Below are 18,503 nucleotides of genomic sequence, written 5' to 3' on the forward strand. Positions count from 1 at the left end.
AATCTGAACCCAGAGCCACTAAGGAATTCTCCCACAGTCCCTGACAAGGGATGGAACCTGTGCTGAATGGAGGTATTTCCGATCTGAAAGCCTGCTCTCCTTCTCCCACCTTCTGCGCGGTAAAGCATTTGTGTCTGTGCATATACTGTTCCTACTGCCTGGGCTCCCTGCTCTCTGTCACCCACCTGGGGAATCCCTCCTTCTCCTGCACACTCCATCTGCTCTATGCGGCTTTCCCTGACCTGCACAGGCCTTTTCATCATTAGCAACACCCCAGAACAATAAGAGAATAAGGTTTGCTCATCTGTGGTCCAAAAATACCCCTCCCACACCAACAGGGCACCCAGCAGACTGTGCATGTCAGTAGCCTGCATGTGTCTCTCTTGTTCCCTCTATACTGTGAGTGCCTTGATGGCGGCCACTGTGATGTATTCATCTTTGAACACTCAGGAAATTTAATGAATTAAGGCCTTTCGAAAAACTGAAAAACTATCCTGAAAAACCGCAGTAACTATCACAAACTCTTACAAATGCAATACCTTTAAAAGGCCAAAAAATTCTCTAGGATCACCCACACCTAAGACTCAGCAGAATGTGACCAAAAAGAAAGAAACCTCAAGTAATAAATGAAGAATGACTTAACTACAGTCTGAGACATTCTAATAGGAAAACAGAAAAATCAGTTAGTGCCAAATGTCAACCTGACCCTTAGGAATTGCTAATTGATTCCTACTTCTTTGTGTTGATTGATTTCTTTTTCTTTTATAGGAAAAGCTGGTGTTAGAACAATGAACATTTACTTAAACTGCAGCATAGGAAGGACTCATTATTCACTACATCAGAAGTTCTGTCTTAAACAAAATATTATTGCACAGAGAAAAGTAATTAAAATTTTCCCTTCCAATTTTTCCACCCACAGAACTAAATTCTTGGTTCTCTTCTTCCCAAAATATTCAGTATAAAATAGCATTCAGCCCAGACAATAACTAATTATAAGAGGTGCCTGGATATTTAAAGTTGTAAAAAGGAATAAACAACCAAAATACTCTGTTTATTTCCAGGGATCTGACTAATACCAAGTGATAAAATAAGGATTCGTCATTGGTTAGTATTTACTGAACACCCACAACATGTTTGATACTGTGACAGGTGCAAGGATGATAAAAATTAAGAACAGCTCAGTCTACGAAATATCAAGCTCAGAAGACAGAAGAACAAAAGCTCCTTCAGAAACTTGTCTTACTATTAGGCATTTTTGCAACCATTCTAAAACCTATAGCAACTCAACTGCATATGATGCATGGAATCTTTTTTCAATTTTGAGTAAAACAAGAGTTAAAATTTAGAACCCTCAAACTGATGAGATTGCTGGGGCTTGCTTTTTTTTTTTTTTTTTTTTTAACATACAAACATTGTCCTTCGGTGGTAGACTACAGAAGAGAGTTCAGTTCTCTCAGAGAACTGCCGACTTGTTGAGGTCCAAGGTAAAAATCCTCACCAATGACTGGACATTGCCAACTGCACCCTTCAGAAAAACTCTTCTCTCGGAAACAGCTAATGTTATTTCAGTATTAATGATGCTGCCTACGGTCCCAAAAAAGGCATTTTCAAATTTCAGTCCTATCTTTACTCGAAATTCTTTAAGGAGAAACACCTCAAAACTACTGAAAGTTTGTACATATCACTAGACAAAGGGAAATTCTAAATGAATTTTCCTCTCATTTACCAATGGTATGTATCACTTGTAGCTAGAAATATGTCAAAGAATAATTGGCACCACAGGCATTTTGAATAATGCCTTCAGACTTTTATCACATTTTAAAATGGCAGCTCTTCAGGCTTATCTGATCCTCAATAAAATTTATGAAAAATAAACACAATCATTTGCAAAATATACGTATTTCACATCAAAGCAAGCATAAGCTCTTTTTAACGTACTCTTTTTAATTAATTCATGTTATTATTCCAAAATCAAAGATGATTTTTTTGACAGACTTCTGAAGCATTAGCCTTACTCTTTGAGATAGAATTCACACATCATAAAATTCACATTTAAAGAATATAATTCAGTGTGTTTCAGTATATTTTCACAGTTGTGGAACCATCAAAACCACCTAGTTCCAGAAGTTTCATCACTCCCAAAGGAAGCCCATACTCATTACAGTTACTCCCCATTCTACCTTCCTCTTGGTCCTGGCAATCACGAATCTACTTGTGGTCTCTAGGAATTTGCTTATTCTAAATATTTCATAAAAGCAGAATTATTCAATATTTTTCCTTTTGCGTCAAATTTCTCCTTTTGTGACATAACGTTCTCAAGTTTCATCCATGTTGTAGCATGTGTCAGAACTTCATTCCTTTTTATGGTTGAATCATATTCCACTGTATGTATATTATAGTTTTATAGTATTCTTGACATTCTCCTCACCTATATAACATTCTTAGATTTCACTTAATAATGGGATATTTTGTTGTTAGATATAGTCATTATACCTCGGTTTTCACCTACCCTCTCCTCATCCCTTTGAAGGTCTGGGCCCAGATTGTGACACAAGCATAGCAAAGTGAAGACTGCATTACTGAACATCACTGGAATGGAGCCGAGCATGGAGGAGATGGGAAAGGCCCAGGATAAGTAATCCACTCCTTAGTCCAGCAACACAAGGAGCTCCCCAGTAGGGTGCACTGGGTCCCACTCTCGGAAGGGCCCTGTGTTTGGAGTTTAATGCTCAGTAGTTACCCCACTGAAATTCTACTTTTATCTTTGAATATGTGTTCTGTAAATGAAGTCTGATGGGACAATGGGGTATGTGCATTGGCCGCTCTGTCTGGTCTGGTCTTAGCTCTTGGTTGGTCTATCTCCCACCATCTTTCTGGAAAGGGTTCTTGGCTCCCTGCTTCCCTGCCAACGTACATAGGCCCTGGGCTCTGCCCCATCTGCTCCTCCCCATCCCTGCCTAGCGACTATTACACCTGTCCCCAGTGCGGCCTGCCATGGGCAAAGGGAAGACCAGGTATCAGACATGCACCCACTGGTGTCTCAGGGTGGAGCACAGCAGCACCTTCACCACTCTGGGCTGGCGATGCTGAGCTGTATTCTCTAGCAGGTGCGCAGTGGTGGTGGAGGTGGGAGCTGAGGGATAGCTTTTCGTCCCTCGCCCATCTGAACACCAAGCACATCCTGGAATGCAGGCTGCATACCCCTGGGGAGTCATATGTCTACCAGGAGTTGAATGATGGGCCCACTGGAAGCACCAGATGCCTGAGAGAGGAGTATTCTATGCTTGAAGAAATGTGTCCTTAAACAGCAAATAAAAAACACCAAGGCAGTTAAACATACCAATCTTTTATATTTTATATAAAACATGTTTTATATTTTAGTCCCTTTAACAGTACTTGTTCCTCCTTTTTGAACAAGGGGTCTCATATCTTCATTTTGCACTGGGGTCTGAAATTACAAAGCTGATCCTACCAGTGATTCGTAATGACTGCTAGGATTAGGAATGTAGAGCACCTCTCACAGCTACTCTACCTTGTTCCTTTTTTTTTTCTAACTTAATCTTTTTGAAAAGGTAATGTTTTCACAAGACTCAGAAAGTCAAAGGTCTCAAAATGTTTATGTTCAGCACAGACACACATACACACAAGTCAAAGGTCTCTCCCTTGCCCTATTTCATCTCCTCTGCATTAAAACTATGTTTACTGTACCTTTTTAGAGTTTCTTTATGCATATACAAGCTTATAAACGCATAATATGCCCTGTTTAAAACAGAAGTTGACATATTATGTGCAAGCACCTTGTTCATCAACTTCCAGTGACCCTGAGTCAAAAAAGAATGCAACTGATATAGAAGAAAAAATAAGCAGAAGTTTATTTCATCATCCATTCAACAAATGATGCTAGGCCAACTACATATCACATACAAGTGATGTTGGATTCCTTCCTTAAGTCCTACCCAAGCTAACTCAAAATGGATTATGAACTTGTAAATAAGAGCTCAAACTATATAACTTAAAAGAAACCCTAGTATTAAATCTTCATGATCTCGCAATAGGCAAAGCCTTCACAGATATGACACCAAAAGCACAGCAAAGGAAAAAAAATGCAAAAACTGAACTTTGCCAAAATTAAACATTTTCATGCTTCAAAGGAAGATGCCATCAAGAAGCTAAAGACAATCCATAGAAAGAAAATATTTGTATCCAGAACCCATAAAGAAGTCTCACAACTCTAAATAAAGACAAAAAGCCCAATTTAAAAAGTGTGCAAAAGGATGTAAATAGGTAGCTCTCCAAAGATGATATACGAATGACCAACCAGCATATGAAAGGCGCTCAACAACATGAGCCATTAGGGAAATGCAAATCACAATCTGAATGAGGTACCATTCACTAGGATGGCGGTCTTCGCGTAGACACACAACAGCTGTCTGCAAGGAAATGGAAAAATCAGAACCCTCACACACAGCTGTCAGGAACGTATAATAAATATGCTGTGGGCAGTTTGGCAGTTCCTCAAGATGTGAAACCTAGAGTTTCCAGGTAACCTAGCAACTGTACTCACAGGTCTATAAACCTTATAAAGGGAAACACATCCATTTAAAACTTGGACAGGAAGGTGCACAGCAGCATTACTCCTCATATCCAAATGCTGGAAACAACCTGAGTGACTCTCAACTGATCAATGGATATACAACATGCTGCCTATCCATACAGTGAAATATTATTCAGCAATAAAAAGAAGTGGTTTCTCAAACTCTTAAACACATAATTATCACATGATCCAGCAATTCTACATCTGAGCAGATACCCAAAACAAGTGAAAGCAGAGACTCAAACAGATATATGTGTGTGTGTGTGTGTATATATATATATATATATATATATATATATATATATATATATCACAGCAGCAATATCCGTAACAGCCCCAAATTGGAAGCAACTCAAAAGTCCATTAATGGATGAGTTAATAAACAAAATGTGGCAGATACATGCAACAGAGTATTATTCAGCCTTAAAAAGGAAGTTCTGACATATGCAAAAACACGTTGAATCTTGAGGACATCATCCTAAGTGAAATACACCAATCACAAAAGGACAGACACCATACGACTTCACTTGTACACTTCACAATGTAGCTATAGTAGTCAACTTCATAGAAAAAGTAGAATCGTGGTAGCCAGGAGCAGTAGGGATTGGAGACAATAGGGAGTTAATGTTTAATGGGTATAGATTTTCATCTGGAGCAGATGAGAAAGTTCTGGAGATGGGTGGTGGTGATGGTTGTACCACAATGTGAATACATTTAATACCACAGAACTGTGCTCTTAAAAATGGTTAGAATGGGGATGTCTGAGTGGCTCAAGCATGACTCTTACTTTTGGCTCAGCTCACGATCTCAGGGGTGGTAAGACTGAGCTCCACTCCCCAGCAGGGAGTCTGCTTGAGGATTCTCTCCCTCAGCTTATGCTCTCTCTTCCTCTAAAACAAATTAATAAAGCTTTGAAAAAAAAAATGGTTAGAACGATTTTTAAAAAATGGTTAGAATGGTAAATCATGTATTATGTATATCTTAGTTCAATCAGTCAAGACTATGTTCTTACCAGTGGGGGTCCTGCCAAGAAAATGGTACCCTGCTTGCGTACAATGATGTTTTCATCAGCCATCGCAGGCACATAAGCACCACCTGCCGTACAAGAGCCCATGACCACCGCTATCTGGAATCCAAGCATATAAGAAACCCAACAGGTGAGGTTCAAACATTTGGCTTTAGTCTCTGGATCTACAGACCCATAATTGTCACAGTACCAGAGGCTCTTACTAGCTGGTTCCTATAAGTCCTTTTAAAAATGGTCCTCTAAGTGTTTGGAATAGTTCCTTAACTACTTCTATCAAAGCCTTTTGAAGGGATTAGGTCACAAAATTTAATTACAAAATTTATGGACAGTCCCCCTTTTGGAGGGAAGACTGGCCATTTAGAACATCAGCCTGATCGACTCATGGGAAGAAGAAACTCCACAATCCACCCACAGGTCAGCAACACTGTGTTGAAACTAATAAGTCTTCTCAACAACCACCACTTACCTCATGGGAATGCTGAAATAATTCTCCAAATGAGTGTGAATATTTTGTTACCCTGAATATGGTATGTTCTAAATATAAAACTAACATTAGCATCACAGCTGAAAATTGTGTTCCAAGAGCAAGTCAGCTCTGTGGACCCAGGGTGATGTGTATGTTGAGAGCCCACAGTATTGTTTTCTCAACATTTAGGTGTGTTTGAAATGCTCCATAACAAAGCTTTTTAAGAAGACTCTTTCCCAGAAATTAGTAAGACACAAAGAATAATGAATATGGGTTTGGCTAATTCCGCCTAGGTAGAAATAAGTAATATCAGAGAAAAATAAGAAAAATACATAATGGCCATTTTCTTAAATTACCACACAAAAGCACTTTTTGCTACCGATTCCAATATTCCATCAGTTTTCTTAGAGTCATACAAATACCCATTTTGAAATAAAAATGCTACACTAGTATTAATCCAAAGATGCAAGGCAGCAAGAGGTAACATTTTCCCAACGAAATGGGCTACCACAAAAAGTATTTTTCCCTATTTCACATGTTATTAAAAATGGCTGTAACATTTCACTGTCAAGATATATTACAAAAGTGTTTATCACGTATCGTTTTTGCTTATCAATCACTCGGAAGTTTATTTTCAAATGGCTAGAAAAATTCTCACACAAGAAAATGAGCACAGGAAACACTCACTGTAACCGTGTACACAATAGTGAAGATACGCAAATAACGAACACATCCATCAACACCACATTTTGAATTGATAAATGAAAATATAATAAATAAGTTCTTTAAATCTGAGGGAGAAAAACAAATGAAATGCTACCACTTTATAAATCCAGGGGCGCCTGGGTGGCTCAGTGGGTTAAACCCTCTGCCTTCAGCTCAGGTCATGGTCTCAGGGGCCTGGGATTGAGCCCCCACATCAGGCTCTCTGCTCAGCAGGGAGCCTGCTTCCCCCTCTCTCTCTGCCCGATTCTCTGCCTACTTGAGATCTCTGTCTATTAAATAAATAAATAAAATCATAAATCCAAGTGGAAGGTGCATGAGTGTTCCATTATTAGTGCATTATTCTCTGTACTTTCTGCATGTTTGAATTATTTTATGAGCTTTTTCTTTAAGGCTTGAGGAATAAAGGACATAATGATGATTTCAATTCACCAGCCTGTTCTCAGTACAAGAACAGCAGATATAGCTCAAACTATTTCAGTAGTCCCCCTCCAGGAAAAAAAGGAAAATAAAGACAAGGAAGTAGAGAAGAGTCACAGTGAAGTAATAATCTAAAAAGGTATAAATTTCAAAAGTAAGACCCAAACAATGAAACAGGCATAGCAGGGTTCTGTGAGAGCAAATTGAAAGCAAGAGAAAAAAAACAGCAGCGGCACCTGGGTGGCTCAGTGGGTTAAAGCCTCTGCCTTCAGCTCAGGTCATGATCCCAGGGTCCTGGGATCAAGCCCCACATTGGGCTCTCTGCTCAGCGGGGAGCCTGCTTCCCCTTCTCTCTCTGCCTGCCTCTCTGCCTACCTGTGATCTCTGTCAAGTGGATGAATAAAATCTTTAAAAAAAAAAAAAAAAGAAAGAAAAGAAAAGAAAAAGAAAAAAACAGCAATGATCAGCAAATATTCAGAGACCAAGGATGGGAGGTGGGGTGGGTTGGGGACAAAGAAAGAAGAATTCAGGTGTCAAAAAGCAGAAAGACAAAAATGATGGTAATGAACCTGAATGCCATCATGCCATCTCAGAGGGGAGAAAACATCTACCGATTTAGCAGAGAAGTTTCACAAATGAATAGTGAACAAATTATTAGTGAATCTACACCAGGGAATTTTACCATATACCTAAGAGCACTTTCAGATGTGTTTTTTCCCAAAACCAAGGAAATCGACAATCCACTTCTCTCACACAAACTGCGAGTGGACCCCAGTGACTCCATACTCTTGGGATTCACGTCCTATATAATCCTATCCCCCCTCGAGTGTGGAGGATCTGGTAACATGTTTCTAACACAGAGATTATACCAAGTGTCACTCTTGTGATCCAGTTCTGAGAGACCACGTCTCCCCCACCCACACCAGCCCCCTTCTTCTACCCACTTGCTTGTTCGCTCTGATGCAGCCAGCTAACATGGGGAGACTTGCTCTCTACAGCTGCTCACTTGGGAAGGAAGCTCGAGATGCTTCCCGCCAACAGCTCAAGAGGAAGCGAGCGGGGCCTGCAGAGAAATGAATCATACCGCTGCTGCCACGTGAGCCAGCCAGGGCAGAGCCTTCCCAGTCCATCCTGGAGGGGTCTGCAGCCACCTGCGCTCAGCACTGGGGTATCCAGCCCCGCTGAGCTTTGAGCCCTGAACCACAGACACTGCAGGGTAATACATGGTGCTTTAAACTACCAAGTGTGGAGGGAATTTGTTATATAGCACTAGACAACTAATACAGAGATCAAAAGCCATCTACCTTCAGTAACTGCAATGGAGGCATCTCTGAAACCCTGGGACACTCTTTGGTTAGGAGTACTCTGTGGTTGCTGGTCTGTAACCTGTCTGTCTATAAACCATTCCTCTATTCGAGAGATGGGAGATAGGCCAAGAAGAGAATTCTGGACCATCCCAGACGATAATGAAAAACCAAAAGACGTGGGTGAACATTGAAACCATCATGCTACAAGAAAGAAACCCTTTATTATATGATCCCTTTCAAATGAAATGTATCCTAGGCAAATCCACAGAGATAGAAAGTAGAGGAGTGGTTGCCGGGGGCTGGAGGTATTGGAGAGAAATGGGGAGAAACTGTCATTGGAAATGGCATTCCCTTTGGGAGTGATGAAAATGTTCCAAAATTGACTGAACTCTGGGAATATCCTAAAAGCCACTGAAGAGTACATATTAAATGGGTACACTGAATGGTATGGGAATTCTCTCTTAATAAAGCTGTTATAAAATTTAAGAAACAGCTGGGATTATTAAGTATCGAAGATTCAAAATTCTCAAGTTTTTCATCAAGAAGAAATAGGCAATTCTAGTCACAAGTGTCTCACAGACACTAAACACTATCTCTAAAGCAAATTCTGATAATAGAAGAGAATAGAAATAGAATAGGAAAATGAAATTTAATAAATGAAATAAAATAGAAACAGGATAGAAAAACAAAACCGGAGAACAGAGTGTAGTGGAATCACCACTGTCACAGAATCTCTTCTCATCATGTAATTCTAAGCCAGGCACTCACTCATGAAACAGGGTGACAGGCCCCAAGAAGAGCCCTGTCACTGTCTACTCATTCTCACAAAGCACAGGAACCCCTCAGCAGAAGACCTCCAACAGCTTTCCATGTCCGCAAGCATTCGTCTATGGAACAACAAAGATCTTACATTGGGGCCATGCTGGACAAATGATATGGAATCCCAGAGAGAAAATTCTGCTTTCTCTACCAAGAGGACATTAAAAGGACGTAAGTAAGATGCAACTGTTCTGCACACACTCAGGGTAGAGATTTGGCTTGCATTGTGGCACAACACAGGTACCAAATCAGGAGAGATGGGACAGTGACTGTCATCCACATCAGAACAAAGGAGAACTCCCAAGAACTCCACTGAGAGACTTGAGTCCACCCAGGCACCCGGGAGGAGGGCTTCCTGTGACACAGACAAACCGGAGATTCCTCTTACAGGGCTGATGAGAGAAACAAAGGCAAGAGAAATGGAGCTTAGATTCAATCTCCTCACAGCTTGTCGCCCACTGAGAGATAACCTGAGATAGGCAGAGCATGACCTTCTTCAAGGAACTCATAGCTATCTTAGTACCTTAATGCTTATATTTATTAAAGACTAAAAGGAACATTATCTTGATAGCAGCTAGCCCTCAAGGTTGGGAAAGCCTTGCTTCCTAATTCCTTAGAGAATTACACCATCCCTAAACCCCACTCATCAAAAAGTATGTAATAAGGTACTCCTTATAATCCCAGTGCAGCTCTTTCTGCCCACAGGTCCTTCCACATGCTGTAATAAAACCACCTTTTTAGACCAAAAATGTCTCCAGAAGTCTTTCTTGGCTGACAAACCCCAAAACTTCCAAATTTTATCAGGGTGAGGACATCCACGGTGATCCAAGACTTGAATCAAAAGCAAGAAAGCCCCAAGAAAGCCAAGAAAATGTAACTGACCCTTACACGGCTTGCCATGACTGCCACAGAAGGAGAAATTCTGACAAGGAAATGAGATGCTTCAAAAAAGAGGTAAGAGACTGTGAAACTTTAGATGAAATTTATTACCCTCCAGGTCCTGCCTGAACAAATAAAGACTGGTTCTCATTGCACCAAAACCAAATTACATATTGTAGGTCAGCAGCCTGCCCTACAGAAAGGGCTTCTGAGAGAGAGTCAAGAGGTTTTACACCTAATTCTGAAAAGCTGTGTGAACTCTAGACCTCCATGCTTCCACTGTAAAATTGCACAAGACCATCCAGTTCAAAGGCACACTGTGATAAATGTAATATAACTTGGAGGGGGGGAAGTTTCAGTTGCTTGATGGAAAAGCCATTGAAAATATAGCTAATGTTTTGGGGCACCTGGGTGGCTCAGTCAGTTAAGCTCAGGTCACGATCCTGGGGTCCTGGGATCAAACCCCACATGGGGCTCCCGGCCCAGCAGGGTGTCTGCTTCTCCCTCTCCCACTCCCTCTGCCTCTCTTCCCCTGTTCCCTGCTTATTCTCTCTCTCTCACTTGTTTGCTCTCTCAAGTAAATAAATAAAATCTTTAAAAACATTTGTATAGTATGGGCACCTGAGTGGCTCAGTCAGTTAAGTGTCTGCCTTCAGCTTGGGTCATGATCCCAGAGTCCTGGGATGGAGCTCAGCAGGGAGCCTGATTCACTCTTTGCATGCCACTGCCCCCTGCTTGTGCTCTCTCAGTCACAAAAATAAAATCTTATAAAAAAAAAAACACAAAAAGTTTTATATAGTATGTTTTTAGGAGCACCTGGGTGGCTCAGTCAGTTAAGCATCTGCCTTTGGCTCAGGTCACGATCTCAAGATCCTGGGACTGAACCCCACTTCAGGATAGGCACTCAACAGGGTACCTGCTTCTCCCTTTCCCTCTTCCCCTCTCCCCACTCATGCTCTCTTTCTCTCTCTCTCTCAAATAAATAAATAAAATCTTTAAAAAAAAAAGAAAAAAAAAAGAAAACCTGGAAAGAAAATACTGTCTATCACACAAGGAACAAAATTGGTTCCTTCCTCTACCTACAGAGCTTCCGTTAAAAAAATAAAAGCCACAAAATACTCACATCAATTCAATAGCTGTCCAAAACTTAAGAACGTCCTCAATTATACTGACTGATCACACTACTGATTCTGGAGCACTCATGCTTATCTGTGCTGAATAGGCAGAAAACAAAAAGTCCACCTTGCCCAGAATGTCCTGTTTCTTTCTCAATCTTTTCATCAGCCTCAAGGCCATCAGAGTGCTTCCGTCTCCCCGAGGCCTTATCTGACTTCATGGACAGGTTGAAATGTATTTAAAAATAACGAGCAGCTCTTCCTGCCCATGGGTCCTGTCCCCGTGCTTTAATAAAACCACTATCTTTGTACCCCCCCAAAATAGGGATGCCTGGGTGGCACAGTCACTTGAGTGTCCAACTCTTGATGTCAGCCTATGTATAATCTCAGGGTGGTGAGACTGAGCCCCCCTTTTGAGCTCTGTGCTCAGCAGAGGGCTTGAGTTTCTCTCACTCCCTCTCCCTCCCGCCCCGGCACACTCTCTCTAAAATAAATAAATAAGTCTTTAAAAAAAAAAAAAATAGTGTTATACAGTGCCTGTCCTAACTAAGCCCTTCCTAACAATTACCATGATCTGAAGCAAAGAAAATAAGTTTCAAAAATCATGAGCTAAACCAAGAGGGAGGAGGTGAGGGAAGAAGGGAAGGAGAGAAGAAAGCAAGGACCCCTCAAAGAATTTTAAGTGCCTCTCCGAAAAGAAGAACAAACAGGCAGAGGTGCAAAGAAAACTCAAGGGAAAGTCCCGAGGCGCTAACCCGGCACAAGGCTGGATGAATATGCCTATTTCAGAAGAAATGCACTGCTAGTCACAGCGGAAACACTCTATTCCTGATGCACCGAAGGGTCACACTCAAGCAGGGTAAGAGGTGACAGAGCAGAGCAAAGAGCCACCCAGACGAGGCCACCCCAATTTTAAAAATTAATGGTATGTGAGCCCTAAAGAAGACAAAGGTCCCACCTCTGAAGAGAATTAGGAGTCTCCCACTTTAAAACCCAGCAACAGGGAGCCACTACCGGGAAAATAAAAGAAGCATGTTCCCAAGATCATCAAGACATTGGGCATGGATTGCAGAAAGCCCAGGAAAGTTATCCTCAGGGCATGAGACTCTAAGCAAGATGACAGGTCACCAGTATAAAAAGTCTTTGAATGTCAAAAACAAAAAACGGGTCCTAAAGCATACCAGAGAGAAAGGAAAGAGGAAACAAGAGAGTACCGAGGCAGGTATTTCCTGTAACCTGAGAGCAGTAACAAACATTTTCAACCTTCTAGGTCTGTAGGAAGCTGTCCACATCTTTACCGCTACAAAGATACGGGAGATAACAGAGATATGATTGTCCAACATACAACTTAGAAATAAGTGGGTAAGTGGATTTACAGTGGGCAAGGTTAATAACATTAAAAACCAAAGTTGGGGAGGAAAGCAGGAACTGAGTAAGCAAGGAAGCTAGTGCTCACTATCAAAATGCACATGTAACAGGCCTCCCTCTTTCGTCTGGGCTGTCCACATGCAGACTGAGGAAGACCCAGAGACTCTGGGGCCACGTGAGCTGGGGCCACGTGAGCTATGGCCACAGCCACATCAGCAAGAATGCAGGAGGCCAGAGTCATGCTGATGTGTTACCACAGGATCAACTCAGACATGTATCACCCAGGTTATCCTGGGGATATAAAAATGAGGAATATATATATATAAATCATACACACACACACACACACACACATATAAAATATATGTAAAATCTACATTTTAAACCTGAAATGATTAGGTAGGGGGAAAAGCAGAGAAGAGACAGGATGACATCACAGTCTGAATCCTAGGGAAAAGACAAGAGCAAACAGGAATAGTAAAAAACAGGTCAGTAAAAAAGCGATCATGCTCAAAGTCTAGTTTGAGCCTGTAAGTACTAACTGGAAATCCACGTAGATGGCGGAAATGCCCAAGGGTAAGTAGGGGTGCAATGGGAGGTCAGGAAAGATCATGGAGATGAAAGTATGTTATGAGGGTTTATGCAATCATTAAGGACAAGTTCCTGGATGGGGTCAGGAAGATTACATGGAGAGAGTGAGGGAATATGGAAAAGCCAGAGGCAGGAAGCCTAAGGAGGATTTCAGGGAAGGGAACAAATGACAAGACCAAGGGGTCGTACCGAGTGGGAATCTGGTCTGTAGGAGGCTAGCACGAACTCCAAGGACAGTGGGTTTTATGGAGACTGAGCGATCAGGAACAGAGGCCCTGGGCCAGTTCTTAAAGAGTTTGCTGATTCGGGGAAGGAGAGAAGCTTCAGGGAACAGGAGAAGCTAGAAAAGGTCCTTTTCTTTTGCCATTGTTTATAGTGCTTTTTCTTTTTCCTTTAAAAACAGAAGTCAGGGGGCGCCTGGGTGGCTCAGTGGGTTAAGCTGCTGCCTTCAGCTCAGGTCATGATCTCAGGGTCCTGGGATCGAGTCCCGCATCGGGCTCTCTGCTCAGCAGGGAGCCTGCTTCCTCCTCTCTCTCTGCCTGCCTCTCTGCCTACTTGTGATCTCTCTCTGTCAAATAAATAAATAAAATCTTTAAAAAAAAAAAAAAAAACAGAAGTCAGATGCCTGGGATGCTCGGTCAGTTAAGCGTCTGCTTTCAGCTTAGGTCATGATCCCGGGGTCCTGGATTGAGCCCCGCATCAGGCTCCCTGCTCAGCAAGGGTCCTGCTTCTCCCTCTCCCTATGCCGTTCCCCAGGCCTGTGCTCTCCTTCTCGCTGTCTGTCAAAATAAATAAATAAAATCTTTAAAAAGATAAAAAATTTAAAAAGAAAAACAGAAGTCAACATGGTTATTGGCTGTGAGAAAAAAGAAAGTGGTTAAAAAATATTAACATGAGGGCGCCTGGGTGGCTCAGTGGGTTAAGCCGCTGCCTTCGGCTCAGGTCATGATCTCAGGGTCCTGGAATCGAGTCCCGCATCGGGCTCTCTGCTCAGCAGGGAGCCTGCTTCCTCCTCTCTCTCTGCCTGCCTCTCTGCCTACTTGTGATCTCTGTCTGTCAAATCAATAAATAATCTTAAAAAAAATATATTAACATGAGAGAAAAAAAGGGATAGATGAAGAGTTTCAAAGGAGGGGTTGGCGTGAGGATTATAAATGTTAAGTTTAGCTTTGGAAGTGAAGAGGGACAGTTGTCTTTGGGCTAAAAGAAGGCGAAGTCGCAGTATGCTCAGTACAAAGTGCTCACACACAGTCTGATTTCTCCAGGGAAGTATGAAGCAACAGCTTCAGTGCAGACATGGCATTTGGAGTTCACTTACTGGGGAAAAGATCAGAGTAAGCACTACAGAAACTGGTAGCAGCTAGAAATTTTTCTCCAATTCCCAGAGAATCACAAGAATAGAGGGAGGTACACCCTTCCCCCTAAACTTCCTACTGGAGTGAAAGAGAAAAAAGATATGCTAAGAGAAGTGGCTTCGGTAGGAAATATTGATGTTGAACTTTTAAAAGACAAAAATAAAATAGGAAAAGGAAAGGCATTCTAATGCCCTTCCCACATTTTAGATTTTTTTTTAATCATAGGCACATACTGCTTATTCAAAAATATGGACACTTTTAGTTTTTAAAAGACCTGTTTTTCAAAGCACTTTAAGCTTTAGGTTCCATGGGGCCAGAGCCTCTACCTGGTTTTATTTACCAACATAGTGTTTGGTTTACAGAAGGTCCTCCATCAATATTTGTTACATGTTGACTATTAAAAACTATGTGAACAGGAAGGGCAAAGAATAAGCATGCAAGATGACAGGTCTATAAAGGGCTGAATAATGCCCGCCCCCAAAAATAAGCCCATACCTGAATCCCTAGAACCTTTGATTATGACCTTATTTGGAAAAGGAGTCTCTGCAGATGTACTAAAGGTAAAGATCGTCAGATAATATCATTCTGGATGCTGTGAAATGTGTAAACCTGGCAAGTCACATACCTGTACCCCTGGGGATAAAAATACATTACATGTTTATTTAAAAATTTAAAAATAAATTTTTTTTTTAAAAAGGCCATACATAAAATGGGGGGAGGGGGAGAAAGAAGGGGAAATTAAAAAAAATAAAATAAAAAGGGATCATTCTGGATTATCTGGGCAGGCCCAAAATCCAACGACAAGTATCCTTGTGAGAGAGAGAACAGAAGACACAGACACACAGGACAGAAGGACAACAATGTAGAAATCAGAGTCACAGAGCCATGAGCCAAAGGAGCACCTAGAGCCAGGAGAAGCCAGCAAGGGCAAGGAACAGAGTCTGCCTTAAAGCCTTCTGAGAGAGCCTGTCATGGTTCCCACCTCGATTTCAGACTTCTAGCCTCCGGAACTTGAGAGAAGAAATTTCTGTTATGTTCAGCCTACCCCCCACCCTGTGTGTGGTAATTTGTTACAACAGCCCTTGGAACCTAATACAAGGTTAGTACAACTATACAAATTATGCCACAAATTAATACCACATTAAATGGACTGGTTTCCCCCATAAAACAAAAGATCACAGTAAGAACTTCATACCAGGCCATGGAAGGACCTCCATGCAAGAGTGAGCAAAGCTGAAGTTTCTATTTAGAGAAATAAAGCATAAATGGGCAAAGTCACTATATAACCATAAGATATACAATAAGTAATAACTGTATCGATATAATAATTGCAAGTGAAGGCTATTTCATTAGAATATTACCAAAAACACTACAAACTTAAGAAATCCAGTAACAAAATATAAACGAAGGAGAAGCATCAGTATTATGAAATATTTCAAACGTGCCAAAAAAAAAAGATTACAAAATAATAAAAAATAAATATCTTAACACCCAGTCTTAAGAAATCCTGACATTTGGCCAAATGCACTTCAGAGGTTTTTTTTTAAGAAATAAAACATTTCAGGTACAGTGAAGCCTCCTGCCTGACCTCTTCCTCCCGCCTCCCACCTCGGAGGTAACCACTGTTCTAAAGCTGAGTATATTATTCCCATGTACCTGTTTAAGACATAAGTAATAGACTGATGTATTTAATATTTACAAACAAAGCAAGGGACTATGGGTTTATTCTACTATTACTTTTACTCAACTTCTTTTCTTTTCCTTTTTTTTTTTAAAGATTTTATTTATTTATTTGACAGAGAGAGAGAGCACAAGTAGGCAGAGAGGTAGGCAGACAGAGAGAGGAAGGGAAGCAGGCTCCCTGCTGAGCAGGGAGCCCGATGCGGGCCTCAATCCCAGGACTCTGGGACCATGACCTGAGCCAAAGGCAGAGACTTTAACCCACTGAGCCACCCAGGTGCCCCAACTTCTTTTCTGAGACTTCTTTATGTTGATGCATGCAATTCTAGTTCATTTTAATAGCTAAAACTGTATTATTCATCTCCCAATAATGGCCACTTAGGTTGTTAACTTCTGCTATGTCGATGCTATAACAATCTCCCTTGCACCCGTCTCCTCATATAGACACCAAAGTGCCTTAGAACATAGTCCTAAAAAAGCAATTACTCAGTGCCCTTTCTTTTAAAAAACTCTTTCTTTGGAGAACAGCCTTTATGACAATATAAAACTATGCCCATAATGAAGAGAATAATCTAACTACAGATAGTTTTAAGGCACTTTCTGTGGGGGGAAAAACCTAAATTCTATATTAAGTTCCGTTTAAAGTCATCTCAGAGCACCTAGTTAGCAATGGCATTTGGAACGAAAAGCAGTATATTTCATTAATGAGAAATTACCTGTGCAATATTTTGAGAAGACATAATCGCCTGGTTATAAAAAATACGGCCAAAGTGATCTCGGTCTGGAAATATTTCTGCTTGTCGAGCTAAGTTTGCTCCTCCTGAATCAACTGAAGACAAGGGAATTAACAGAAGTAAGTACACTTGAATGAACAAAATAGCCTGCACACAGAGAGACTTGTACCAGTGAAACAGTTCTTAATCGCATTCACAAAAAACTTGCCCTACCGTTCTAAACTATTCTACAGCATCTTTTTCGAGTCCCCAAACACAGCCAAAAAATTCACTGTTTTCCTCAGATCCATTAGGATCTCCTTCCCGTGCAAAATTCCACTTGAAATGTTTAGGACATTCTCTCTTTTGAAGACAAGCTAAAGCCCCAGAAACACCATAAATTCTTAATCAGCTCAGCTAAAAAAAAAAAAAAAAGTCTTTCCCCCTTTTAAATCAATACAAAACCATCTACAGAATTCATGTGGCAATTCATCACAGATGACTGCCTCGGGGACTGTTTTTGCTGCAGAGGGGAGTGGGGGCTACAAACATCCGCTGAATTCGTAACAGAGCTTGCTGACTTCAGCGCTCTGTGATGACTGCTGCACTTCCTAGCCTTCTAAGCCTCGCCTTTCTCACCTGTGAAATGCAGGGGACAACAGTAGTTCTCCCAGGAAGCTGTTCCTGGGATGACATGATAGAAGGTATGTAAAGTACTCAGTTCAGCACAGTGTGAGTGCACTGAACAGTGTTATGAAAATTCAGCTAGTCCCATGCCTACTGCTCTTGCCTACATCCATTAAGTCCTTCATTGTTCTTTAATACATAACATCCTGTCTCCAATTCATTCAAGCTTGCCCAAGACAGGAACAACATTATACTCTTCACTCCATCCCCTATGGTGTTTGGCACAGCACCTATAAGCAGCAGTAGGGCCCCACTGGCTATTTTCTACATGTGTGAAAAAAGTTCACATTGTGAGTCAAACAGGTAAATTCACTTTTGAGGAAAAAAAAAATCTCTACATCAGTACCTGTTTAAATACCGCACCAGTAATATATGTATGGTGGCATTTCACCAAACTAAACCAATATCCAGGCAGTGCCAATTTTTTTTTTAAAGACTTTATTTATTTATTTGACAGAGATAGAGAGAGAGATCACAAGCCAGCAGAGCAGCGGGCAGAGAGAAAGGGGGAGAAGCAGACTCCCCGCTGAGCAGAGAGCCCAATGTGGGGCTTGATCCCAGGACCCTGAGATCATGACCTGAGCCAAAGGCAGAGGCTTAACCCACTGAGCCACCCAGGTGTCTCAAAGCAGCGCCAATTTTAAACTGCCTTGCTTTTATGTTCCTTTTGAAGTACCCTGATATTTAAGCATTACTTTAATTTCAAATATAAATATACTTTCATAAAGAATTAAATTTCTTTAGGGCACCCGGGTGGCT

At 41.2% G+C, this 18,503-nt stretch overlaps 1 protein-coding gene across 3 annotated transcripts in view; it reads right to left on the reverse strand.

Moving 5' to 3' along the window:
- The window catches only part of MCCC2 (methylcrotonyl-CoA carboxylase subunit 2), a 69,412-nt gene that overhangs the window by 24,318 nt on the left and 26,591 nt on the right, over positions 1 to 18,503 (reverse strand). For 2 of the 3 annotated variants that reach the window (XM_013062467.2, XM_004764487.3), the window contains exons 6-7: positions 17,061 to 17,173; positions 5,607 to 5,720 (exon numbers count right to left, since the gene is read on the reverse strand). In XM_013062467.2, the coding sequence (XP_012917921.1) occupies positions 5,607 to 5,720; positions 17,061 to 17,173 (227 nt within the window). The remainder of the gene's footprint in view (positions 1 to 5,606; positions 5,721 to 17,060; positions 17,174 to 18,503) is intronic. The other variant, XM_013062466.2, reaches the window with a different exon arrangement.

Source organism: Mustela putorius, unplaced genomic scaffold (genome assembly GCF_011764305.1).
Source record: "Mustela putorius furo isolate JIRA1106 unplaced genomic scaffold, ASM1176430v1.1 tig00000145_pilon_pilon_pilon, whole genome shotgun sequence".
NCBI classification, from domain to species: Eukaryota; Metazoa; Chordata; class Mammalia; order Carnivora; family Mustelidae; genus Mustela; species Mustela putorius.